This window comes from Metarhizium acridum (assembly GCF_019434415.1).
Source record: "Metarhizium acridum strain ARSEF 324 chromosome Unknown scaffold_587, whole genome shotgun sequence".
NCBI lineage: Eukaryota > Fungi > Ascomycota > Sordariomycetes > Hypocreales > Clavicipitaceae > Metarhizium > Metarhizium acridum.
In genome coordinates, this window is record NW_027094049.1 from 316,229 (window position 1) to 343,098 (window position 26,870).

The 26,870-nt window shown below is 51.3% G+C and overlaps 8 protein-coding genes across 8 annotated transcripts; 3 read left to right on the forward strand and 5 right to left on the reverse strand.

Annotated features, from left to right (window-relative positions):
- Positions 1-1,586: 1,586 nt before the first annotated feature.
- J3458_021886 (uncharacterized protein) lies at positions 1,587-3,393 on the reverse strand. The gene has a single exon (XM_007813766.2). The coding sequence runs from the start codon at positions 3,300-3,302 to the stop codon at positions 1,878-1,880; it is 1,425 nt and encodes a 474-aa protein (XP_007811957.2). The 5' UTR covers positions 3,303-3,393; the 3' UTR covers positions 1,587-1,877.
- Positions 3,394-5,573: 2,180 nt separating this feature from the next.
- Positions 5,574-9,056, forward strand: YCF1_4 (ATP-binding cassette glutathione S-conjugate transporter ycf1; the record flags this gene model as incomplete). The annotated part of the gene is made up of 4 exons (XM_066122815.1): positions 5,574-5,732; positions 5,821-6,404; positions 6,490-8,915; positions 9,036-9,056. Exons 3-4 carry the CDS (start codon positions 7,134-7,136, stop codon positions 9,054-9,056), a joined length of 1,803 nt encoding a protein of 600 aa, XP_065972034.1. The 5' UTR covers positions 5,574-5,732; positions 5,821-6,404; positions 6,490-7,133.
- On the reverse strand, positions 7,176-7,451 carry J3458_021887 (uncharacterized protein; the record flags this gene model as incomplete). Its single annotated transcript, XM_066122814.1, has 1 exon — positions 7,176-7,451. The coding sequence occupies one exon, from the start codon at positions 7,449-7,451 to the stop codon at positions 7,176-7,178; it is 276 nt and encodes a 91-aa protein (XP_065972035.1).
- A 677-nt stretch (positions 9,057-9,733) lies between the features above and the next one.
- Positions 9,734-11,208, forward strand: YCF1_5 (ATP-binding cassette glutathione S-conjugate transporter ycf1; the record flags this gene model as incomplete). The annotated part of the gene is made up of 4 exons (XM_066122816.1): positions 9,734-10,640; positions 10,702-10,770; positions 10,847-10,896; positions 10,978-11,208. 4 exons carry the CDS (start codon positions 9,734-9,736, stop codon positions 11,206-11,208), a joined length of 1,257 nt encoding a protein of 418 aa, XP_065972036.1.
- A 2,544-nt stretch (positions 11,209-13,752) lies between these two features.
- J3458_021890 (uncharacterized protein) lies at positions 13,753-15,255 on the forward strand. The gene is made up of 2 exons (XM_007815403.2): positions 13,753-14,101; positions 14,155-15,255. The coding sequence occupies exons 1-2, from the start codon at positions 13,978-13,980 to the stop codon at positions 15,003-15,005; spliced, it is 975 nt and encodes a 324-aa protein (XP_007813594.2). The 5' UTR covers positions 13,753-13,977; the 3' UTR covers positions 15,006-15,255.
- Positions 15,256-21,260: 6,005 nt separating this feature from the next.
- On the reverse strand, positions 21,261-22,086 carry J3458_021891 (uncharacterized protein; the record flags this gene model as incomplete). The annotated part of the gene is made up of 2 exons (XM_066122817.1): positions 21,261-21,297; positions 21,350-22,086. The coding sequence occupies 2 exons, from the start codon at positions 22,084-22,086 to the stop codon at positions 21,261-21,263; spliced, it is 774 nt and encodes a 257-aa protein (XP_065972037.1).
- Positions 22,087-22,172: 86 nt separating this feature from the next.
- Positions 22,173-22,916, reverse strand: J3458_021892 (uncharacterized protein; the record flags this gene model as incomplete). Its single annotated transcript, XM_007815402.2, has 1 exon — positions 22,173-22,916. One exon carries the CDS (start codon positions 22,914-22,916, stop codon positions 22,173-22,175), a length of 744 nt encoding a protein of 247 aa, XP_007813593.2.
- A 934-nt stretch (positions 22,917-23,850) lies between these two features.
- rsd1_2 (splicing factor) lies at positions 23,851-26,330 on the reverse strand (the record flags this gene model as incomplete). The annotated part of the gene is made up of 4 exons (XM_007815401.2): positions 23,851-24,690; positions 24,756-25,217; positions 25,307-25,615; positions 25,672-26,330. The coding sequence occupies 4 exons, from the start codon at positions 26,328-26,330 to the stop codon at positions 24,432-24,434; spliced, it is 1,689 nt and encodes a 562-aa protein (XP_007813592.1). The 3' UTR covers positions 23,851-24,431.
- Positions 26,331-26,870: the final 540 nt, after the last annotated feature.

The window sequence follows — 26,870 nt, forward strand, 5'->3', positions numbered from 1 at the left end:
AGTTTTTATGTGGGTTGTCTTAGTGGTGTGAATCTTAAACAAAGCCCATGATAAGGGCCGCATTCATGAATTACAAAAAATACTCCAAGATATTCCCGGGGACCTGCACGAGCTATTCCGCGATATTTTAACGCGGGACTGCCACAAAAGGGACGAACTGCTTTTATGTATTCAGTGGATGCTCTTTGCGAGACAGCCGTTAAAGCCGGGACAGTTATACTTTGCCATCCTGTCTGGCATTGAACCGGAGGCTGTGTCTGACTGGAGTCCTGACGAAATTACAGTGTCTATTATGAAAAATTTTATCCTCGATTCCTCTAAAGGGCTTATTGAAGCCACGAAATCCAAAAACCCAATAATTCAGTTTATTCATGAGTCGGTTAAGGACTTTCTAAAAGGAAACGGGCTTAGGGAGATTTGGTCTGACTTTGGAGAAAACTTTCAAGGGGAAAGTTATGAACGACTAAAGCAGTGTTGCCTCATGTATATGAGAATCGATATAGCTGCCCATCTAAATATCAGCAACTCGCTTCGCAAAGCATCATCCCAGGAAGCTGCAGAGCTCCGTCAACCGGCAGATACATCATTTCCATTGCTCGAGTACGCTGTACGGAACGAATTTTACCACACGGATGCGGCAGAAGGCGATGCAATCAACCAGACAAGTTTTCTTCAGACCTTCCCGCGTCTTGACTGGATTAAGCTCGACAACCTATTTGAACGACACGAAATACGCCGACATATAAATGCAAGTCTTTTATATATATTAGCGGAGCATAACATGGCGAATCTCATTAGACGTCACCCTAGAACAGCTGATGCGAGGCAGCGTTACGTTCTTCACTCTAGGTCAGACTCTGTGGGCTAGACTTTTACTACCTTTGTCGGAGGCGATTTGAAGGGGTCTAGGCACATCTATGTACGAAGAATGTTTCTTTCACATGTGTGGGGAGTAGCACTTTCATCCGATTTGAAGTTTCATGCGACAACGCTCTGGACTGAACTTTGTGGCGCGTGGTGTGCGAGAGTCCAAATGAATGTAGGATTCGCAGATGCTAGACGGATTTCCCAATCCTCTTTATATTTTCGTGGCAAGATATCTACGGGGAGTTTTGTTTTAGTCGCCGCTTCATTCTCAGTTAACAGGAATAACAGGTTGAAGAACATGTTAAGATGATGAACTGTTTGGGACCGAACTGGCAAGGTCATCACTTGCTGGAGCATGATTGAGCATTGTTCATTTTCACCTCCAGTGTCGGTGAAGTTGCGCTGAGATGCCCCTGCTCCACGGATCAATACAGAGCTTGTAATAAGACGCCCACACATACCACACTGCGCAGGTAAATTCAGCAAGTATTGGCGTCTAGAATGGCCAGGAGAGAATTATACTTTGGTAGGCTGCTCATACCATGAATTATAGAAGTCTCAGGGTTCAAGTAACTAGAAAAGAATGACACAATTATGCCCGATGCCCTGCGCTGAGTAGGCGTAGGAGTTGTAGCTGCATCTACACAGTTATTCAGAGCAGTCAAAACAGTGCTCAATTCATGAAATTTATGTCTAAAGACTTGAGGAGACCGACACACCGTACGAGAAGAGGAGAGTTCGAGAGCGGTCAGAGTTTTACAGCGAGCGTTTTTCTTGTGGAACTGGACGAGAAGGCTATCTGCTAGCAAAGCTGTGATCAAATGAATCCTCCCGGTATACCCGATGTTGTGTATGCGCAAAAGGTGCCGCACATAACATTTGTCATTCTGGCTGAAGTCAATTTCACCAAGAACAATTATCCCCTTGTCAACAAGAGTAGTGTGAGGAACAAAATTCGTCTGCTTGCCGAAGGCGACAACACCACCAACTATTTAATAGTCGACATTTGCTCAGGGTGTAACAATGTTAAATGCATGGTTAGGCACCTGGATGAAGACTATGGCCTTTTCCCACGCTCCGACTTCTCCCAAGGTCACGACCTGGTAGGCATTAATCTCAGTCTTCTTGCCCGCGGCGGCGGTCCCGACAGCCGTGACCAGGGTGTCGTGCGTAAGCCAAACTGTTAGATCAGACTTGCTCTCCTTGAGGTCCTCGAACGCGACAAATGGAATTTCGTGTCCAGTCATGGCGCCGTTGCTCAATCTCATGTGCCACCCAATCTGACCTTTTCCTGGAAGCGACTTTCGCGGCATATCTTCCACCATGAAATCAATAGTGATCTTGCCTTCAGAAGCAAATGCCTCTGGGCCGTTGATACGGATAGCCATTGTGTCAAACAGTTCATCTAGATTGAGTGCCATCAGGGACGCCGGCGTCATGGTGTTGACGGCCGGGTGAGGTCCATTTTTCAGCTCGTACGCCCCGGTAAGATATATGTTGCGCCAGGTCCCGTTCTCTGCGCCCTGTCCGAGCTTTTGGTAAACAGAAATCAGTTCTTTCTTTGCGTCCGAGCCATCGGGGTACGCAAAGATGAGTTTATCCAAGAGAGTGGCCGCAAATCGTAGTTTTGATTCCATATTCTCGGAGATGTATGCCTTGGCCTTTTCAAGGACAACTTTTGGCCCACCCATGCATTTAATGTATTCAACCGCTTCATCAGTTGGCTGGAGTTTCCACAGATTCGCCGGGTTGCCATCAAACCAACCCATATATTTATCGTAGATGGCCTTGACATTGTGACTGACTGAGCCGTAGTAGCCGCGCAGGTTGGTCCGAAGGCTCAGATTAGGCGGAGTCCTGATCTGTTCTGCAACTTCAACGGGAGTGCTGCCATTGTTCAGCAGGCGCAGTGTTTCATTGTGAAGGTAGGCGTAATAGTCCCGTTGTTCCGATAGAAAAGTAATAATCAAGTTATTCGGCTTTTCTATTTTGTCGTCTTGAATGCCATTGCCCGCGCTATCGTGCTTCCATGTAGGCCAGTGGTGACTGGAGAAGACCACATCGGTCTTGTCTCCAAACAGGGAGATGGACTCGTCGAGGTAGCGAGACCAGAGTCGGGCGTCGCGAACCGGGGCACCTCGCAGCGTCTGGATGTTGTGCAAAGTGTGTGTTGCGTTCTCCGCCATGCATAGAGCCTTGTAAGCCGGGAAGTAAAAGTTCACCTCGGCAGGCGCCTCTGTCCCCGGCGTTAGTTGGCAGGTAATTTCAAGCCCTTCAATGCCGGGCTTCAAGACACCGTCCTGGGTGATGCTCTGGTTAGGTGCCACCAACGAGCTATGTCCTGTCGACAGCCCCTGACCGAGGCCGCAGCCGATTTGGCCATCGGGAGATTTTGGCAAGGCCTCCCCGTACATGTAGATGGACCGTCGGGACATGGCCGCCCCGGCGTATACATTCTCACTAACGGCATGTTCGAGGAAGCCGTCGGGACCAATGATTCGGAGATCCTTGCCAGCCACATCTACAATGGCTTGGGCGCCTCCGAAATGGTCCACGTGGTTGTGGGTGTAAACGAGGGCATGGATCTCTGCTTCGCGTTGGAATCGCCCCTTGTGATAATCCTGATAGAGCTGAATGGCTGCACTTGCGGTTTCAATAGATGTCAAGCAGTCGATTATGATGATCCTGTTTGTGTTTGGAATCTGAACAATGTTCATATTGGCAAGATCAAGCCCACGTACTTGATAAATGCCGTCAACGACATGATAAAGACCTGCCGTCACGCTGCAGAGTTGGCCCTGACGCCATAAAGACTTTTTGGCGGTCTCGGGACACTCTTCTTGCATAAAATCGTAGGCACTAGCATCCCAGACAATGTTATCATTCGAGTCATAGATGAGTGGATTGTCCAAGGCTGCCACAAGGCCACGCTGAGCAAACTCGAAGTCGTGGTTATCAGTATCGACGGTATCGACCGGGAGAGGCATGGCTGCGAATAGAGCTGAGTCTTGGCAGAAGAGTGTAGAATAGGAAATAATATGCAACTAGATGATTCAGACATCGACTCTGAATCTGAAAGGCAGGGTATAGCGAATTTATATTTTCCACGACATACTGTTGCTCAGCGGTCAAACGAGACGTTTGCCCCAAACCGACTCCTTCTCGGACGCCATCTAGCGCATCCTCCAAATCAATCGAGCTGCATATTAAGTTGCTTCAGCTACAGAGGTGGCTCGGAGGATAAGAGCTGGAGTCAACAAAGAGCGGCACTGCCGTGAGTGCATACATCAAAATTGATGTTATGACATGGCACAGCGCCACAGACGTGAGGGACAAGCTGAAAGTATGGAGTCACCCGCAATTGTACTGAAAACAAAGTCGCATTACATCCTCTGCGGGCGGTGGAAAAGAGTTCTTCATCCAATTCATGCAAAGTTGAGCCGAACCGCAAGTCGTGTGTAGTGCTTGGTGGCCGAGGTGGGTAGCATGAGCCAATGCCTGCCATGCTTCTAATATCACATTTATTGACTTCAAATGCGTAACGTCCGGTCTTGCCGCGATGTGGCAGATGTTGACAGCTCAATATATGTCGGCGTTCACCCGTCCATACCACCCGGCCGATATGCAACCCACCGTCGTACTTGTTTCCCCTCGATTACCAGATCTGGGCTCTTGCAGCTCTCTTTGCCAGCTAGGACGGGAATTCCGCACAGATGTTGCCCAAGCGGGGTCTTCTGAGGTAAGTCACTAAGATATAGATGGCCAAAACCTCCAGGTAAATAACTGTTATAAACCTCGAGTTTATGACGGGTTACTTATCGCGTGACTATTACCTTTATAGATTATATGCCGGGGAACAATCCTTTCCTTTGTAATGCTTTTTTTTGCATATATTCGACCGGTAATCTTCTCTGTCACCCGAGAAATGCATGCCAGATGATAGCCCCTGCAGTTCATGCGTTTGAAATCTGCCAGCCCCTACGTACTAGGTGTCATGGTCCATATTTTTAAGGCTGACGTGACTTTTGCCGATGCCATCTTGCACTTGTACTACCAATTATGCGTCAGGCTTTCCTACTCCATCAAAGGGATCGACTCATGCTACTATGGGTGTGTCCAGGCTCCTCCCCTACCTGTCGGGTCGCGGAGCAAAGGGTATATACCAAGCTAAGTTAACACAGCGGGAAGTATTAATGTCGAATGCGTGATTGAAATAATCGTCTGATTCCCACAGGGTATTATCCGTGGTCCCTGCATAGCAATCGACAGACACTTGCCACTTTCCATACTCTAGCAACCGCGTATGGCAAGTTACACCGCCCGCAACGAAACAGCCGTTTGAGATGACGCGTGTGTTCACGGTAGCTGTAGAGCCCTTCGCGATGGCCTGATGCGAACAGGCTATCGGCCTCATGAATAATCACGGTCAAGCTAGTAGGCGAGGTCAGCGTCGAGGTTGAGGGAGTTCGTAGCAGGATTGATGTGCGCCCTCGGGTTCTGCTGGCAGGTATCGTCGCAGACAAAGCAAGGCAGTCATTGTACTCACTCACTCTCATCTCCGCTCCTGGTATATCGTGAAGTCCCTGATGGCGTTGGGTGCAATAGAGTATCGGACTGGACTGTCTGCCTCGAGAGCCGTGCGGGGGGGGTTGGCATGCCAATGCCTTATTGCCTTGAGATGAGGAAGACCAATTGATGCCCCGCACCCAGTTTCTCGCTTGCCGCTCCCTCAAAGCATCTACCTACTGCTCCCTTACCACCAACATTGAACTCTTTCTTCTAATCCTCTTCGCAAATCCGGGGAGACGCGCATATGAACTGTCGCTTACATCGCATTTCCGTCTCGCTCGAGCTTAAAGAGCAAGGTACAGCCCTTCGTCCCCCCGGCTCGTGTGGACCACATATATCAAAGTCATCTCAATTATCGCAAAAGAACGCGCTCTGATTAAACAGCAATTATACACCCTTATATTTCCATTGACATCGATGATCAAGACAGGCCTTGCAATTTAACTCATCGGCATCACAGCTCCAAGCAGGCCAACTATGAACGAATCAGATTTTAATAACGCAACTGGTGGGCCTGGCAATCTCAGATGGGCCTACGTAAGAATGTAGCTGCACCGCCCAGTTATCAATCAGCAGAAGCACCCGACGCCTGTCTCTCTTCGCAGTGGACAAAATCTCGCCCTCTATCCAGTTGACAGTACAGTACTCTTCGTAATGCGTGGAGAACACATTTCTACTACCAGGTTATGGAGCCTGCTTCCCAACATGCCTTCGCAATCCCAAATGTGCATCGTCTGGGCCATCGGAAAAGTACATTTTCATGCCACGAGCCACTGGGATGTGACGCTAAGGGATGGAACTTCCCAAGTCCTGCCAGACTCGGCCTTACACCGCGTTTCATTGACATGCTTACACTGTTAGTAGCAATATTCGGGATTTTCATTGGCATCCTGACAATATCGGCTTTTGTCCGCCGAAGAGCTCATGGAGAGGTAGTGACAAAAGGCTGGAAATACTGGGCAAGTTTGGTAAGTGGGTATCTTTGCGATCACCGGCATCCGTCATCGGTATCAATCCAGTCAATCGCCCCTGACATCTTTATCACATATATAGGCTTGCGTCGCTTGCGTCGTCACTGGCACTATTGTCCAAACTGCTGGTCTGATCGCCGGCAATCCACATGCTTGGTTCAGCGACCAGCGGGTATGGGCTTATACCCTTCTTGTTACGTTCCTTTTGGCAATGTTCGTCGTCCAGTATATGGGGCCAAATGGCGGGCAACACAGAGCTGCCAAAGGAGCAACTTTCTACTGGCCTATTCTCACCTTGCTTCTGGGGGCAAAATTGCAATCAACCATTTCGCACCGTATGAACGAGCATCATATGTATTCCATTGTCGCTTTATGTACAAGTTTTGGGTTCTCGTGCGTTGAATGTGTCCTTGTATGGTTTGTGCCGGATGGATACGCCGACATGGAGCAAATAAACAACACCGACGTCCGCCCACGGGCGACATTGTGGTCCACTCTGACTTTTGCGTGGATGACGCCCATGATGATATTTGGCTATGCGAATCGTCTCACTGAGAACGATCTCTGGGAGTTGGCCGAGGGTGAAAATACAAGGGCTGCGGCCAAACATCCAAGACTCATGGAGTGTCGAGCTGGTCGGCAAAAAAGCCCCATCGATATGGAAGGCTCTATTCCGCGGTTTCGGACGAGCATGTGCAGGCAATATTCTTCAAGGTGGGGGCTGACATGTTTTCACTCATGCAGCCACAGCTATTGCGGTCCTTGATATCATTTGTCCAATCTCGAGGCAGTCTGGCAAATGAAGTGGCCCTTGCGCTGGCCATGTTTCTGGTCTCGGTCGTCCAGAGCCTCTGTCTCCATCAGTGCTTCCAGCGACTTTCTTACACTGGCGTCAAGGTGAAAGCGGCGCTTATTTCCACAGTCTATGTCAAATCGCTTAGGTTGTCGAATGGTGCGCGTGCTACCAAGTCCACAGGTGGCATTGTCAATCTGATGGCTGTAGATGCGCAGCGCCTTCAGGACTGTATTCAGTTTAGTCAGCATATTTGGTCCGCTCCGTTGCAAATACTTCTCTCCGTGGCATTTTTATATCAACTGATGGGGCCTAGCATGCTAGCTGGCCGTGCCTTGATACTCGTCATGATTCCTATTAAAAAGATCAGTCACATTCGTAATGACAAGGAGCTCGTAACGCTTTGCAGGGTTGGCAATTTTCAAGCACTGTCTGGATTCATCGGTGCGGTAGCCCCATTCCTCGTTGCGTGTGCGGCGTTCTCAGCATACGTCTTAGTCCATGCCAGTCCGCTGACAACGGATATTGTGTTCCCTGCCTTTGCATTATTCCATCTGTTGACGACCCCCCTGACTATCCTACCCGCGGCTATTTCGTCTGTTACCGAGGCAAGTGTTGCATTAACTCGGCTAAGCGCCTTCATTACCGCTGATGAGGTCCAAGAGAACGCTGTTATTCACAGCGACGCGGTTACGCAAGCCGGTGCAGAATCGGTTGCTATACGCGAAGCAACCTTCACATGGGACAGACAGCAGACCAAACCGGCTATTGAAGAAGTCAACTTCACGGCTCGTGCGGGTGAGCTGTGCTGCATCGTTGGCCGCATTGGAAGGAGCAAGTCTGCGTTGATCCACGCTATTCTCGGCAGCCTTCACAAAGTGAAGGGTACAGTGACGGTCCATGGGTCGGTTGCCTATGTGGCACAAGACACATGGCTACTGAATGCCACGATACGAGACAACATAACCTTTGGCCATGGATGGGACCCTGGGTTCTACGAGAACACTGTGAAGGCGTGTGCATTAGTCAGTGACTTTGTCCAATTTCCAAACGGGGATCGAGGTATCATGTTGAGTGGCGGGCAGAAAGCACGTCTATCGCTGGCCAGGGCAATATACTCTAGAGAAGATATATACCTGCTGGATGACCCTTTAGCGGCAGTGGACCAGCATGTCGCCAGACATCTGGTCGACAATGTACTTGGACGCCATGGCCTCCTTCAAGGAAGAATAAGAATTGTCGTCACGAGTTCCGAGGCTGCCATGGCCGAGTCAGATGCAGTTGTCTTGCTTCAATCTGGTAGAATCGCAGAAAGAGGTACCGGCACACAAACCATGGAGGCCATGGGAGATTTGAACGATATTGAAGGAAGGTTGAGGGTTTTAAACGACAAACTTAAACTCGGTATCTCTTCCGATATGTCAAGCACCGGAAAATCACAGGTTATAAGCGACCTTCAGGGACTGACAACAATGCGCGAAGTGGCTGCCCAAGAGGCAGACCCGAGTACAGCTCACCGCGCAGACTTTGTATGTCGCCGAGGTCTTCCAAGGAGACGTATTGACGCGGAATCTGAGCCAATCATACGCGCAGAACGCTCGAAACAAGGACGTGTGGGATGGAAGGTGTATGCTGATTACGCAAAGTCGAATGGTCTTGTCTTTGTCTCTCTCTATATGCTGTTGCTCTCATCGGTTCTCAGGCGGCTGAAATTGGTATGTGTATTTTTGCATGTGTTATGTTGTTTCACTCTTAAGGGAAAGACCAAGCATAGTCGCTGTGTCAGGGCCACAGAGAGAAAGAGAGAGAGCCAAATGGGCACACTTATAGGCCAGATATCAGGGATATTCCGCTAAGAGCCGCTATTGCTGGATCTTTTTGCTTCATAGCTCGATGGTCAAACTTGATAATCGTCGTGAGTCGTGACACGCTGAGAGCTGTCGCTAATAACCTAACAGGGAGTAATATCTGGCTCAAACACTGGAGCGAGACGAACAACGATGTCGGGGAGAATCCGCTAGTTGCAAAGTTCATTGGTGTATATGTTGCATTTGGGCTTGGTTCAGCTGTCCTTGTTTTCATACAGAGTATGATACTCTGGTTAGCCTGCTCCATCAAGGTACGACGCGCACCAATGGTGTTTGAACCGCTGATGTAGAAAACTGCCCAGGCTAACGAACAGACAGGCCTCACGCACCCTCCATGAGCGGATGGTTTTTGCAGTTTTTAGATCTCCCATGGGCTTCTTTGAGCAAACTCCAGCCGGTTAAATCCTGAATCGATTCTCGAGGTACGTGGAAAGCTTATCGTGGCCACCTAATACTAGACTCAGTAGAGCTGTGTATTTCTTGCGTCATTCGCAGCTCACGGCATATTTTGTAGTGACATATACCGTATCGACGAGTCCCTTGCCAGGCAGTTCAATGCGCTCTTTGTTAGTGCCGCGAGAGGTTTCTTTATTCTTGGCGTAATTGCCTTGGGAAGTCCACTCTTTGTGGTGTTTATCATCCCACTCGTGCTTTTCTATACATACATGCAGCGATATTACTTGGCAGCCAAACGAGAGCGCAAGCGTTTAGAAAGCACGAGCCGCAGTCCAGTTTTTGACCACTTTCAAGAGACCCTTGGGGGTGTTGCAACTATTTGTGCCTACGGAGCACAGGAGCGATTCATCCGAGAGAATGAGCGTCGAGTAGACGCAAACATGAAGGCCTATATTCCGTCGATAACGGCAAACCGGTGGTTAGGAGTTCGATTAGAATTTGTTGGATCTGTCGTAATTCTACTAGCAGCCGGATTTGCTGTTACAGGTGTTGCCTTCAGATCTGGTCAATCCGAAGGCATGGCCGGCTTGACAATATCATACGCTCTGTCAGTGCAGCTCCCCGCCGGGTCCATTCACGAAGATGCTCTGGAGTACACTGACAGTAAGCAGACAAATCACGCAGTGTCTTGGTTCGCTAGTCCGAGACTCCGAGCCACCGGAGAGGTTGAGACGAATATCGTGTCAGTAGGACGTGTCCTCGAATTCGCTGGTTTACCCAGCGAGGCTCCAGATGTTCTTAAGAGCCACCGGCCGCCAAGTAGCTGGCCAACTCAAGGGGCCGTCAAATTTGTCAACTATAGCACTCGCTATAGGCCAGATTTGGAGCCAGTCCTCAGAAACATTAAGCTTGACATAAGAGCCAAGGAAAAGATTGGCATTATCGGCCGCACTGGGGCTGGCAAAAGCTCGTTAGTGCTGTCGCTCTTTCGAGTCATCGAACCGGCCTTTGGGAGCATCTATATCGATGATCTCAATGCATCGAGCGTAGGGCTTTTGGACCTTCGACGGCGACTGTCAATTATTCCACAGGATTCCGCCTTGTTTGAAGGGACAATTCGAGATAACCTGGACCCAGACAAGGCCCATGACGATACTGAGCTTTCGGCCGCTCTTGGTACGCGCGGAACCCGCTGCTGGGTCATTTGGCGACCTGGACTAATGTACCAAATTTGTAGAGCTTGCTCGATTAAAGGAACACGTTGCCGGCGCATGTGGTGGACTAGACGCGAAAGTATACGAAGGGGGTAAGATGACAGGAATATTCACCTCTTTCACGTAATACTCACACTTGACACTACAGGTTCAAATCTTAGCAAATAGCCCGCGCACTGCTGAAGCCCTCGACTATTCTAGTGCTAGACGAAGCAACCGTGAGTATCCGTTTTGGCAACTGTCGAAACTTCTTTTTATGCATACATCATGCTGTAAACTCCAAAGCTAATTGACAGTAGGCTGCGGTGGACGTTGAGACGGATATGATTATCCAGAAGACTCTTCGGGACAATCTATCCGGCCATCGCACCACCATTACAGTTGCGCACCGTATTCATACTGTCATCGACTCTGACCGCGTTGTGGTGCTCAATAACGGCGAGATTATTGAGGCTGATACGCCGGCTGCTTTGATAGAGCAAAAGGGGGCCTTCTACCAGCTTGCTAGAGAGGCGGGCCTAGCAGAGTAGTAAGCAACATTTCAGACCTCGGGCTCGAGTACACAGATTATGTGAAGGTCAACCCCCGAGATTCTGTAAACTTAATTCCAAGAGGGTGTGTGTCTGTTCTCCCGCGAAGTGCCCAGTAGTATTACGGATGGTGCCGCCATCATTCCCTCAGAAAGTGTGCAGGAACCGACGCCGCTGTTAGGGTTAGAAACCGTAAGAATCGAATCAAGGTCATGGTTAATCCAAGAAATGGCCACCAGGGACATGCAGCCGACTTTCATCTGTCGGGCCTTCTAGAAGGTCTGCAGTAGCTTAAACCCTAATCATATTGACTAGTTGCCGAAGAGTATTTTGAGACTAACTGCCTAGTAATTAGAGTCCTAGTGACGACCCTTTCTATTTCTTTTCAACAGGAGCAAGGCTTCTGAAAGCTGTAGCGCAACGGCGCTTGACGACGCACAACACAGGCGAAATTCCGCCTTCTCCGATCAAGGAATTGGGAAGTAGATAATACATACACTGGGCGGAAATCTCTAAAAGTCTCTTTTGGGATGCGGGGTACCTCGGAGGGGGGTCGTGCTATTCGTGCTACCAACCCTAGCTATTCGTGTGCTACTACCGCTCGATTTGGCCTAGTGGTCAACTGCCCACACCCCACCATACATTTTCACATACACCCACATGGTCGCGCTCGCTTTTTAAAAATTCAATCGGTAGTATTTAAATATATCATTTTTTCAATAACACGAGCTCGGGCGAGCACCGGCAGGGCACCGGCAGGGCACAAATCGCTCAAAAACGCGATTTCCGGTGTTTTTAATGAATGTGTACACATTCACGGGCCGTTAATTATTCCGCTGCCGCCCTGGGCGCTGCCTGGGCTCCCAAGGGGTCATCCATCAAAGCTGCGGCTCTTCCGGCTGTGTTTAAGGGATAATTTCCTCAATTTCCGGCGACCCTGATACTGCTGCTTGCTCCGTGGCTTGTCTACCTGTTGATCGAGTTTGTGTGCGATTTACAGCGTTTCCTGACCGCGCCCGCGACCGTATTATGAGTCTTCGTTGTCGTTGCGTCTTGAATCGTATTTCGTGATAACTCCCTTATTGCCAGGGCAATGTATGTGAAATTATATGGCGGGGCGTGGTAGGTCAGGGTGTAGGCCCAAAATCAAGGTGGGGCATTAGCACGAATAGTTAGGGTTGGTAGCACGAATAGCACGACCCCTCGGAGGGTATGATGAATAAACACACAGATTGGGGGTGGATTGCACTTACCCTGGAGGGTGCCAGGTGGTCACGAAAGGCCACCCGTGCGTTGCAAGCTAGAGAGGGGGAACTTGGACCTTTAGTCAACTTTTTCCTACACTGCCCAAATTTCTTACCACTCGACATCCAGCATAGCGCCGAGAGAAGTGCCTATGACATGAAAAGGCGGTGGCTGTGCTGTTGAGATGTGTTTCGTCGATGGAAGTTACACCTAAGCGCCGAAAAAAAAAAGGAAATAAAGCCGCCTCATGCATAACTACAAAACCAAGTTCTCCCATGATCAACAATGGCCCACGTAAGTGGCGCTTAAGCCATCTACAATGCAGATCCAAGGTTAGAATGTGGGGTAAACAAAGACAAAACAAGACCAAAAAATACGTCCAGTGAACCAGAAGATCCATACATCGTGTCACTATCAGTTGCGTTGTTCGCGGATTTTCTAGTAATGGTACCAGGAGCACAAGCAGCAAAGGTCATTGGTTGAGTTTCTGGGATTGTTGGTCGTCAAAAGTGCTCACAGCTTCCGAATCACGTGGCTTTCTTCTCTTTTATTCATTTCCTTTGAACAGCCAGAGGAGAGAAGTGTGTTGCAAACATCTGCCCCTACCGCCCCCCCCTCCCCTCTAAAGGGTCGTTGTGCAACACACTGGTAGCAAACAAGCAGCTGGGGCGCAGGTACGGTTTGCCATGCGTTCAACAGCCCTTCGCGTCTGAAGTGTATCAAGCCATTCTCCAAGGCTCACTCGGTATGGGGGGTCTCAGACACTGCTACACATAACAGGCTATGAAGGTTTTGCCCTCGGTCTGTCAAGATAGCCCCGCGACGCTAATCAGGGCTGTCTGCGGTACGCGGAAAATAGAGTGTTCAGAGAGCAAAGCGGCCTTGTTGGCAAGGCAAAGCAGGGTGCTTCACATGGCGTGGAAACCAACATGACACATTTGGTCCCCGGCTTCGCGTGTTGGCGTGGTATCCGGATCGAGTCCATTTCCAGTTTCCAGAACTCGCCATGGCCAGCGCACGGCTGTGCATGGCGGGGGAAACAAGGGGGCAATGGCAAAACGGCACTGCCATGGATTTCTTTTGCTCTGGTTGGCCACGTGGTGCCATGCCAACTGAACCACGGCAAAGGCGCAGGGCCAGGGAAGCCGTGGAAACGGCCTCGCGCACGCCACACGCCACACACTCTGTGAAGACCAGACTCTTTGTTCTGCGGGCTGACCAACGGTGGCTCAGAGGTGCCAGGCTGAATCCGGATCCGCGCCTGGTGGAGCCGGCTCGGGCGCCAACACAAGCCAAAGCGTACAAACTCCGGTGTTTGTGTGCCGGGTGTTCAAAAAGAGACAATGGATATATAAGATTGAGACGCAGCCAGCCAGGGAGGAAAATGTAGGCAGCGACAAAGAGATCGTCAAGCACAGTTGACCCCGATCCTCTCACTCCATTCATCATCGCACCTGCCTTTGCCACCGCGCCAAGCCCAACCGACACCTCACCTGACCACCAGACGTGGAAAGAGCTATCAACATGCATCGCCTTCCGAGCTTCAAGGACAAGCTGTTGCGGTCTCCATCCCAGTCCTCATCCAAGTCCAAGAAGTCCGAGAGCTCTCGTGGACTTTCGTCGAGCACCGCTGGTCCCGCATCTTACAGTAAGACAAGTCCTCCGATGGAAAATTAAAGCACGCCGACTAACAGCAAGCAGTCGGCTCAACCAGCTTCAGCGACGCCCCGCCTGCCTACACACCTGTGTACCAACCTGCACCCGGGCCCGTATCTCTATACCCACCCTCGGCCGCGCCCGTACCTTCACCAGCACCCGCGGGAGTCTACGGAGGCGTCTCCGATGGCGACAGATACGCCAACCTGGCAAATTTCGACACCATCCTGCTCATAGATGATTCTGGTTCCATGGCTGGCAACCTCTGGAGCGAGGCGAAAGACGCCCTGATATCCATCGCCGAGATTGTCACGACTTACGACGAGGACGGCATCGACATGTACTTTTTGAACCACATGTCTAGAGAGCTACAAGGGGACAAGTCCAAGGCCAAGGGCGGTTACTATAACGTGACCCGAAAGGACACGATTGAGAGGATATTTAGCCATGTCCACCCTTCCGGTGCTACCTATACGGGAAGAAGATTGGAACAAATCCTCCTCCCTTACCTGAGAAAGTTTCAATCAGCCGACGACGTTGATGACGTCAAGCCCATCAACCTGATCGTCATCACTGACGGCGCACCCTCCGACAACCCTGAGCAGGCAATCCTGCAGATTGCCAGAACGCTCGACCAATATGCCGCGCCATCCTATCAAGTCGGCATTCAGTTTTTCCAGATTGGCTCAGATGGCTACGCCACCAGTGCGCTACAGCAACTAGACGATGGCTTGAGCCGCCACGGCGTTCGGGATATAGTCGACACGGTGTCATGTCAGTGGGAGGATGCAGAAAGACACTATGCCAAGAAGCTCACAGGTGACGCCATCTTGAAGGTTGTTTTGGGCGCCGTTGACAAGCGACTCGACGAGCATTCACTCACCAACAAGAAATAGGCGGCGTCGACCAAGCGCGGGTGGTTATTTTTGTCGACACCAGACGGAATAGTTTGATATGCAAGTGTGAGGAGAGATGGGTCTGCCATTGACGGAGAGAGGGAGGCACAACACACGGTCCAGAGCGTTACAAAAGGAACACGCTCTAATTAGACACCCTCGTAGGACAGCAAGAGTTAAGCTGAGCAACGATCGACGGAGGAGATTGATATTGACTAAATTTGAATAATCTGCCGATTTAATAGGCCAAGTCTATTCACTTTTCCAAAAAACCTTTTTCAATTTTATGCCTGGTTCGCCAAAGCCGGCCCACAGCATCGTGTCATGTTTATATGCATCCGTGCAAGGTGATCAACATTCACGCCAGGAGATACAATCGAGCAACATGAGTAGGTCCATGATGCTGTGTCAGGGGGCCAACGAGACTTGCTGGGTGTATAAATGGTGATTGAAATTCCCTTGTAGCCCGTTATCGTCGCGGTTGCAGCAGTTCCATTAACAAAACATGGCTCTCGCCTGTGCTGCGGCAGCCTAGCCCGTGCGCGATGTCATCGACGAGCGAGGCCCATTCAGTCCTGCCGTGACTCTGACTACATTCTCGGACGCTTACGAGAGGGTCAGCACGATATTCACCAGCCTGGCTGTCACACGGTCAAAGCTCAACAACAACAACGCCCAACAAAGGGGCATTGCCGATATAGGACCTACAAGGTTGCACAGGCTGAACACATGACCCGCTGGGAGCCTTGGGCACAGCTGTTACTTTCCTGGATATCCAAGGGTCACTAGTCCCTGCATTTCTCTTGGAAATCAAGGACCTTTGACATCCTATAAGATGAGCTCGGAATAGAGTCATTACACTCCGAGCCCTTGTTATCAAGCCCTTGTCACACCGACATTTGCCAAGCGCGATGAATATTTCGAAGCTCGCGCCGAGTCGGGGGGCGGGACTGCGAGCAAGCCATCTTTATCACACGGTACAGAAAGTGATTGGGCTGGCAGGAAATTCCAATGTAGTTTTTGTTGGGCTGTGAGCCCTGAATGGGACCATGTCAGCCCGAAAAATCTCATTCCGGCAGGTAACTAGTAAAAATAACAAGTCTATTATTTGACTGAGAAACAGTGGCCGTCGTGTTACTGTGTTGGGGTGAGATGGCGCCGCGGACGGAATAAGGGCTTCCCGGGGGCGAGGTGAATATCCAATTGTTCAGGGGGAAAAAAGCTTCACTTGCGTGTATAACCTGGGATAGTTCTTTGGTATCCCCCCTTGCTTGAACAGAGAGTTCTTGCCTTTATAACAGCCATCATCGCCCAAACATCCTCGCTTTAACTGGACAGGATCTGCTTGAGTCTACGGGTGCATAATGGATTCTTATGGCTCTATCACGACGATTATCGAGATTGACCGTTGAGTCATGGACCAAGAAGAGGCAGCAATAGCGAACCATGGCCGAATAACCCAATCTCCAGCTTACAGGTGTGTGCTTGTGGTCCTGGCGCTCATGCTTGCAGCGTGTCAGAGACGAGGCTTCGTTCACGTTTGAATTGGTATTGATAGGAATGGGCTCGCCCAAAGTTAGTTGACCGAGGTGCAACAAGCCGTACCTTGGACCGGACCCATTTTGCCAAAAGCCGGGCGGCCCCGCTAAAGTGGACCCGGGGTCTTCCCCCGGTCCGGCGCTTTGCCTTGCGGCTATCCACATCGGTCGGCAGTAGCGCGGGTATCGGCCAACGCTCCTCGGCAAAGACATATGTAGAAACCGCATTAGCATAGCCCATTTGAACCTAAACAGACATTTGGCCATTCAAAGTAGTCCACACATTTATTTGCTTCCTAATGACTATTGTATGTCGTAGTGGTGCGTAAGTTGCTCGTCGCCAAGTATGCTGCTAGTAGTCAAGCCTTTGTACGACTCAAGTCCGCCACCTTGCGTACCCATTGTCCCGGGCTTCGATTTGTTGTTTAGAAGGGGTTGCATGGTTGGGAACGGCCTCGGCCGCGGTCACACTCAAGTAGGGGTTCTTCCAGAAATTCTTTGATCTTTATTCTCACAAGCCCAGAGTTCCGATTGGGTAGCAGAAAGTCATCCGGCTACAAATTGACTCTGGTTGGAACATGGCCATGTTCATCTGACGAAACACGATTACCATTCACCAGCTTAATAATGCAAAAGACTTAAAGGGAGCGCAAAGACACGTCTGAATTCCTTTACGCTTGGCAGAGAAGTAGAATATGGCAGGATTGCTAGATCCCCTGTTTGTTGACCGAGGACGTCCCTCGCCCACGGCACCTACCCATGGGTCCTCACATCATTTCGCCAAAGCAACACAAACGAAGACGGCGGGGCCACTGCAAGTCTCGCCTCGGCTGTCACAGCTGCAACCAGAGAAAGATCAAATGCAACGAGCTGCGCCCGAGCTGTTCGCACTGCTACCGTCCGGGGCTGCGGTGCATCCATGTCCACTCACCAAATCTGTCGCAGGCCCTTCGAGGCGCTCCTAACTGACCTTGCAGGAAGACTTTAGGTTCTATCATCATGTGCGGACTGCAGCGCTCCCAAGTCTTCCATTCGGCGGGGATCAGGTTTGGTGGCAAGTCGCAGCCACAGCGCACCGTGTATGTCTTTTATTAAAAAAAACCAAATTACATCCCTCCCCCCCCAACTCGGCAACGAGTTGGCGCTAGCCCTGCACCTTGGGATTTTCCTAGTACGAGCATCTAGGACACGCTTTGCTGGCACTTGGTGCCTCTCACCTCTCGCAGCACGGAGCGGGCGATTACACGATTCAAGCCCTCTGCCACAGGCTTAATGCTATAAGGCTGCTGGCGAGCGCGCTTCACGCGGGACCAAGGACGGCAGTCGATGCGGACTCCTTATTTGTGCAACATACTGCCTCATGTCACAATCGTCTCTGATGCCCAGGGACGGCATGGCGGAGGACATGACATTTATGAGAGGCGCCAGCCTCGTCATGACGACGATACTGCCCGAATTCCCCGATTCCATCTTTGGTAAGTTGCAGGACACGCCATTGTCACCTCGCTAGCTTTGGTGGTTCCGAAAGAGCCCAAGGATGATGAGGCCATAATAAGCTGCGAAGAATCTGTGAGAAAGTTGAATACCTTTGCCAGAATGGGGCAGAAAGAGGGTATTAGCCGTGTCTGATGAGTTATCTCGCCAGACGACCGGCTGTTCTGCTGGTGATGAGTCAGTGTTCGGTAACTTTTAGGTCGAGATGACGCCAGCCGACTTTTGAATACGCCAAGCCTGCCGGGACTTTCACAGCCTGCTCATAATGCCGTCCTTTTTCACGAGTCACAAGCGGCTAAAGCACTGCCTGGGGATTATCAACCATTTATCATGTGTCTATTTCAGCATTGTGAAAGCCTGGTCTATGAGTCTCCTGCTAGTAGGTCAATTTATGAGTATGCATGGCGAACGAAGGTGGTCGAAGTGTATTAATAATATTGAGCGTACGGAAGCACAGTTATTTGTGATACTCTACATGCTCGTGAATGATATAAAATAACAGAATAAGTGCTCCGTGGGTTAGGCCAAGTTCAGTAAAGAGTCGTTGTCAATATTCATCACGTCGCTGTGCTGGAGAAGGCCTCTCTGCAACGGGATTGCTAATCCCGGTCTTGGCCGGGTAGGCTAGTGTCTTGGAGAGTGAGGGTTTGTCAGGTCGCGCCTCTGACAAGGTGAAGGCGCCAAACTGTTGTCGGCCCAGAGTTCTGTATGAGGCCTCATGGGTTACCCCCCCTTTAAGCTTTTAAAAACGATGTGCGGATTACAAAACGAGGATGGGCGGATTTCATGTGCGATTGGGGCGTCTCTCCGCAGCTGTAAAAGGACGGAAATGTACATTTCTCGAGGGTTTCATTCTCGTGGCTCACGGAGATTGAAAAGGAGAGGTAGACTTGAAGTCAAATGCGGGGCTCGAGTCTCAGCCCATCGAGGTCGAAAGTGGAACGCACAGACACATGGACCCAGCAACTCGGCAACTTCTCCAGCGGCGCCTTCACGGGCTCGCCGATGCCAACCGGAATACTTTAGGGGACCGAGCCAAATATCGTGAGAGAGGGGCTACTAGTACCTGGAACACGCTGGTAAATTCATCTCGTGTTGCTTGGAAAGCATCAACAGCCGGCCAAACCGGCATGGCCTGGTTGCAAGGGACCCCACTAAAGGACTAACGTCGCCTCGTCATTGGCCAGCACTTCTCGGTAAAGGTTCCGTAGACGTCTTCCAGAATGCTAGGAATTGGCGCTCGGAACCCATTTGATATTTGGTCCATCCCCTTCTGGTGCTCTGAGCGAATGCTCCAACAGAGTCACTAGGTCTGTAGCCAACTAGAAGCCTGTCTTCTAGGGTTAATTTCATACATAGTTTCTACCAATTAACTTTAGGAAAGCGGCCGATCCCGTGGCTGGACACGCCTTTCCTCTGCCGGCTGGATAACAGGCAGCCACTGTGGGTAAATCGAAACAGACCGGACGTGTCCAAGCCAACTCTAGGTTCCCACATGCTCGACTCTGAATACCTTGTTCGAGCGGGTTGCTCGCGGTCAACCGTACTCCTCCCGACCTAGAGTGCGAGGCGAAAAGCATTTGACAAGATCAGTACCTAGCTATCGCGCTGTGGATTAAATTTACTGCAGCACATCAGTGCGTAGTAGCGTAGCACTTTGCCGCAGACTGTAGTTCAGTCACCGACAACTTCTCCAAGCCTTGGGAGCGCCAAATGATTGGTTCACTGCATGTGTAAAAGCGGGACTTTCTGTGACCACATACCAACGTCGCGACACTCCCCAACGCTCACCTTGTAGACACGACACGACTGGTCATCGATTCCTCAGCCATGTCAAGCGCTGCAGAATCTCCATACCGCAACGCACATTATATGTACGATGCGTCGATTACGGCTCACACAACCATCACTATTCACCGTGTCCAGATTCATCACCAGGGACTGACGCGTCTACGCCCTCCAAGAAACAGAGGTTGAGCCGTCCGGACTTCCCGCCAACGACATGCTAGGGGAGCTTATCCAATCATCCCACTCCAACGCATTTAGAGAAAGTCGAGTGATTTGCGTCTCTCGTGGCCGGATATCAGGCATTTAGGACACGAAAACTCAAGCGGAACCCAAGCTTAAACAACGCGCATCTTCATTGCCAAGTCTAATCCAGTGTCGACTCCCTAAAAAAATAACCCTAAATCCACGATGCAACCGCAAATACCGCAATACCGTAAATAACAAAGTACGAGTCCACCCCCGCCCGAATGGCCCATTGTAAAATCCATACCTTGGATCAGGAGCCTTGGTAGCAAACAAAAAGAAGAAAAAGAGCTTTCAAGAGCCAAGTATAAACCCAAAAGCTCAACCAAGTTACAAAATGTAAACCTTTACCATCCGCCCAATACAACCTGGATAACAGCAATTCCCCCCCGGGAAACCTTCTCACTGCATACAATAAACATCCGCCAGGGCAACCGAATGCGCCGAGATATTGCTCCCCGTGTCATTGCGACAGGTAATGACGGGCGTCGTGACCAGCGCGACCCGCCAATGCTTGGCCTGCAGCTCGGTCGGGTCGAGCGCCGGCCAGATGGGCAGCATGCTCTGGCTCGAGAAGCGCGTGCCCACCTCGGGGAAGCGAAAGTCAAACGTGAGCCGCGACATGAGAATCTTGGACGACAGGTCCCACGCCAGGTCGGCGACCTGCTCGAGGTCGCGGTACGCGTCGGCCGGGCTGGCCAGGCGGTTGAGCAGCGGCTGGATGGTGGCCATGAGGGCGCCCGTGATTTCGCCAATCTTTTCCTTGTGAAAGGCCGGCGGCTCCGACTTGATGATTGTGTCGAGGATGTAGGCTTGGCGGTCGAGCAGGGGCTGCCGCTGCGCCGAGGGTTGGCCTGTTTGTGAATTTTCCCTCTCGTGAGTCAAACGCCATCGATTTTTTCCCAGTCTTTGTGCAAACAACACCGGGGGAGAGGGGCTCTTGTCTTACCTTGAGTCTTTTCAAGATCCTTCTCTAGCTCGAGCAGCGCGTAGGTGCAGTCGTCGTCTGAGCCGATCCATGCGTTGGGCACCCAGACCCGGTTGACAATGTAGTCGATGATGACGCGCGTGACGAGGCAGCACTTGGGATTGTCGGCGCGGAGGTGAATGTCCAGATATGAGGCGGCCTCCTTGGCGGATAGCGGGTGGTAGATGGCCAGGAGGACGGGCCACAGGGGCAGGGTGCTCATTTTCATGGCCATGGCAGGGTCGGGCACGTTGGCGTGGCGCTCGACAAAGGCGCGGATCATGGCGTAAAAGTCCATGATGGACTCGTTCCACGCCGCCACCGCCTGCTCGTTCATGTGGACCAGCGGCCCGGAGAGGCTGCCTCGCGCGGTGGCCGCGTTGCCCGCCGACGAGGGAGCGCTCCCGTATTCCGGCAGGCTACATGTAGCTTCGGCAGGCCGTCCGTAGCGGGGGCGAGACGTCGTCGGCGTCTGGGGGTAGTACTCGCGCGAGGGCTGGTGGTGGTGGTGGTGGTGGTTGTGGCCGAAAGCTGTGCCAGGACGCGCGGGAGCATGTTCGGGGGCGTAGCCCGGCTGGAACTCTGCAGCAGTAGGCTTGTACCGAGTAGGTGCTTGGTAAGGCCTTCGCGTGGGCGGACGGGTAAACGACGACGTGGTGTTGCCGAAGAAGGGGTTCCCGGCCTGCGCGAACCGACCGTGGGCGGAGCTCCATGACGACGCGGATCCCTGGTATCGTCGCTCGTGGGAGAAGGCAGACGGGGCCCGAGGCGGCCCAGCTTGAAGGGGGCCGAACTTGGGGGGAGCAACCGCACTGGATCTGCTCGAGGCGGCCTGGAAGACGGAAGGCGGACGAGGCGGAGGCGCCATCTCGCCGTACGGGCGAGCGTCTGCGCCCCCCTGATGCCTGGTGTCCTGATGATAGTTTTCGGCATCGCGAGCGGCTCTAGTCTTCATGGACAAGATAGATTGGTGAGCGGCCTGGTTGTCCTGCACGGAGTCAGCAAGCGTCTCGATGGCACGCGCGACAGACTGCGGATCCGAGTGCTTCATGAGCCATAGCGAGCGCCGATTATTGACTTGATCCTCCAGATAGCGTATCGTATCCTCGAGACTCTGTCATTCAGTACAGGCAAGCATTAGCACGCTTTCATCTCAACCACCAGCCTCTTCACGGACTTTGGCAAACGCACCTTGACAATGTCATCACGAACATCAGCGTCAGCGCCCCCATCTTTCCTTGTTGCCTTCTCCTGAAGCCTTTTGAAATCCTCCCTCAGTCGCTGCAGATCGCCCATCACCTTCTTAACATCCAGCTCCGCCTGTTCGCGCTTCTTCTTCTCCGCGTCAAGCTCAGCGCGGAGGTCCCTAATAGTCTGCGCCTTGTCGTCCATCTCAGCCTTGAGAATGGTGCCATCCAGGCTCAAGCGCGCAACGGCCTTGTCGGTATCCTCCTGGTCGAGGGTGAGGTTCATCAGGGCGTCCACGAGCTGACTGGTCTCTTGGCTGATGACCTGACCAACCTCTTGGAGCTGGCCGACGATTTCGCCAGATTCGCTGGAGGACACGCCGGGCATGCGGCGGAGTGAATGTTGGATCTTGACGAGTATTTCCTGCGCAAACCGGGATTTTTCAAAGGCAGGCTGTTTGCGTGATGTCAGCTGCCGTGTTGTGCGAGAGAGGTTGAGAGCAGACCTTACATGATTATGCGACATTTGTCGAATTCGCTCGGCGCGAGCCGCTCCGCCTAGCGGCGTCGAGAAGTCCACAGAAAGCATACTGCCCCCTTGATAAGGCGCGGGCTCTTCGTTCTCGAGTTGTTTCTTCAAGAGGGCAACCAAGTCTGCAGACTCGTACACAGACTGCCTCTCCGAGCCTGCCATCCTGCACGCCCGTGACAGACAGGCTGCGAAGAATGCCGATGATGCTCTGGACTAGTTCGAGATGAGGGAACGCTCGGCAATACTGCGCTCCTGTTGGAATATAGAATAGCCCGTATGAATCAGATTCAGACTACAGTCCGATGCGGCACTGTTTGCCTCCCGTCAGCACGCGTCCGATTTGATTATCCAAGGCAAAACAGCAGTGAAGCGGGAGCTGGGAGCCTACGTGCGGCGAGTTTCGCAAACGCGTCCCGAGTGAACATAAAAAATTTGAACCATCTATCTGTGAACGTCTGAATGTCACTGCCCGTCAAGAAACGCTTCTCCACCCCCAGCAAAGAGCTCTCAAGGTTGGATCGGCTTGCTCCGTAACTATCACCTAGAAGCCATAAATATAAGCCACATCTGTAAAGCAATGACGATTTTTGATGACGCAAATCGAATAAATGCAAAGGGCATCAAGTAACTCACTAGAAATAAAACAAGCTTTGCAAGCTCAACTTAGCACATGGGGATAATACGGCTTGTGGAAAAGAAAAAAACATTCAAAAAGCGGGCTAGGAACAAAGTTTAGAAAAGGCAAAAGGCAAATTGGGCGCGCCCGTAGGCAGCGGTGGCCACATGGCAGGTCGGCATCTTGAATCGGAGTTGACGTAAATCTGAGATGAATGTGAACAGACAGGTTGCAGAACGCCAAAGTGCGAAGTGAACGGAGCTAATCAACGGCTAATTCTGCGGCTGGGCCTTCGAAGGAGTGCTAAATCATACCGGACTTTTTAGTCGACATCATGCAACAAGCACCACCTGAACTCGTTACAAAGTTCAATGTTCATTGCAATTAGACGCTGCTTGCGATGCATAGTTGGGCCGTCAAGTTGGCGCTTTCGACTCATTCACCTAGAGAATATCTCTCACGTCGAAAAAGTGCAGCATACTCTTATTTTATTCGTCATCATGCTATGCTGTACCATGGCACAAACCATACGTCACTTCCACCCCCAGCCATGGACCAAATTACAATTGCATATATTCTTACTATAGACAGAGAGCGAACCCGAGGCTACAACACCAAAACCACCCTCAACAAGAATAGACATCTACTCCCTCCTCGGCAATGTCGTCAACGTTCTAGTACAAACATTAGAGCAAAGGAAGCGGGGTCATGTCAGTCATGTCACCAGGAACCTCGAGGTGTTGACCGACAGTGGCTTCGTACGCGATTCAAGGCAAAATGCCATCAAAGAGAACCTGCAACATCGTGTCTAACTTAGTTTTTTTCTTTGTAGATCAAGGCATGGCGGAAACTATGGCGAGTTGGGCTCCGAGACCAACCGTCCTCTGCAGCGAGGCCCATGGAAGATTCGGGCGGGAAGGTCGTAAACAAGTGTTGCACAATATGCGCTGGAGATTTCAGTCTCAGTGGGGAGTTCAAAAAACCGTCGTTAATTTTGCAATTGTCACTAACCTGTCGAATACCTAAATCATGTCAGGGCAATGGCCAGCCATGTTAGCTTTTTAAATGGCTCTGGTGCGAGAGAAGAGACTGCTGTAGACAGCATCCACAACTGGAGATGCATTAATCATCCTGCCGCCAAAATATCTTCCGTTCAAGCCCTTGATGGCATTTTCACCGCCTTGGACCTTGTCGAACTTGAGATAGACGTCACCCTTGGAGTTCGGATCGACGGCAATATGAACAACATGTCCATATTGCCTCTCAGCTTCCGCTCGAATGTCGTCCTCGAGTTCCTTGACCCAGTCGTCGCCCTCTTCCCTAATTGTCAAAAACGGTCAGTCAGCCTAATCAGGTTTTGATAGGTGAAGTAATACTTGACTTACTCTTCGGGGTCAAACATATTGTGCAGGACAACACAGCGACTAGCCATGTTGACATTCACAGGAAGCGGCTTCGCTTCGGTCTTGGGCTTCACAACAACCTGGTCTTCTCTTCCATTAGATGCTTCGTCGGTCCTGGCAAGTTTTCTCATCAATGCATCGCGACTGTAATTATTGAAGTTTACTCCTGCGACATCTGTGTCATCGAGGGCACTTGCGCCGCCGGCCTTGTCGCTGTCTCGTCCTCCGGCTCTATCAAACGTAGAAGCCTGGCCACCGCGGCCGCCGGCTCCAGAAAAGGCAGAGCCTTGGAAATTGTTCTGTCCTGAAAACCTATGCATCAAGTTGGCCGTGCTCTCAGGGGTAAACTTATCGTTGCCCAGGCCGACTCGGATGGGTCGGCCTGCAAGATCAAAGCCGTTCATCTTCTCCAAAGCTTCTCGGGCCTGTGTAGCATCGCGGAACCTGAAATATCACAGTTAGAATTTTGTTTGAAGTATTCACAAGGGTAAAAAAAAGAAGAAAAAAAATAACATAGTCGAGGGATGGCTTACTGAACAAACCCGTATCCACGGCTGCGGCCATTATCGTCCTTCTGAAGTTGGACATACTCCAGTTCACCAAATGGCTCAAAGACGGCTTGTAGGTCCTGTTCCGTGACGTTGAAGTGGATATTACCAACATATAGGCGGTGGAAAGGGACAGAGTTCGGGTTTCCACTCGTCGACTCGGTATTGCGAGCTTGTCGATTCTTCTCAGCTTCTGTGAGCTTGACAATAATAGGAATACCTGCCAATGGCTTTCCAGTGAGCTGAAGTGCCTTTTGAACCGTTTCTTCGTCTTTGAATTCAACATAACCAACTCTAGGGGTAAGCATGTTAGTAGAAGATCACTCATAACCATCAAAGGACAGACTTACCCCTTGGATCGTCCACTGATGCGATCCTTGACAATCTGGGCCTCGTTTACCGGGCCGGCATTCTCTTCGAAGAACCTCTTCAACTTGTCACTTCGCAAACGAGCAGCAAGCTGCTGCACGAAAACGGTACGGCTGTCTCGTTCGTCCTCATTCAACTGCGGTGAACGAGATCGTCTGCCGGGAGATCGATCTCTTCCGCGACCTTGGTCCCTGCGGTCAGAGCGGTCGCGACGGTCTCTACGATCTCTATCATCTCGAGGACGATAACGCCGGCGAGGGGATCTTGAGCGGGAGCGGGAGCGGCCTCGTCGTCCACGATAGTAATCACCGTCCCTGTGTCGGCGTGAGTTGTACCGGTCTCTATCCCGGCTTTCACTGCGGCGTCTACTGCGGTGGCTTCCAGTATCACTCCGGGGGGTAGTCTCGCCTGGAGTGCCCTTACGGTGTCTTGGAGAAGTGTCCCGACGATCGCGTCGGCGGCGATCTTGGCCAGCGTCCCGGTCGCGGTCGCGGTCGCGGCTCTCATCGCGCTTAGTTCCATTTTGGGGACGACCATTTCTGTCGCTTCTAGAGGAGTCATCATTCTGAGTATTGGAGCTCTGCTGTGCTGAACCTTGGGCGGTAGCCTCCAAGAGGGCTTCAACGTCTAAGCCCGACATGATCACCTACTCTCCTGGTTTTGCGGGCTCGACAAGGATGCGCTAGCTATATAGATGAAATCGTGTCAAATTATTTGGCCTTGTAGATGATAAAGGATGCTTTTCAATGTGTCGTACGCTGCGGGTGCGGTTGGCGAACATGGGATGTGTTGGTTGAGATCATGAACTGGCCGTCAGGCTCCGAAGTGGAGGCGACGAGAAGACGATCCATGTAGATCACGTGATGGGGCGGCGCCAAATTTTGCATTGTGGCTTGCGGGACTCGTGAAGGGGACAACGGGGGGACGAAGCTGTGAATATCGCGCGCCCTTCTGCTAAACTGTATCGGTTATTTGAACTACACAGGGTGCCAGGAAAACATGTAGAGAAAAAGAAGTAATGTATTAAGGTAAATCTGCCGTGTCCACGTGCTTCCTGACAGGATATTCAATGTATAATATGAGGCATCTCTCCACGTTCATCGTCTGCACCTACAAGCGGCGCATTCTTCATTGTTGATGCTATGCGCCACCAGCGGCAATTATTAACAATTATTATCGT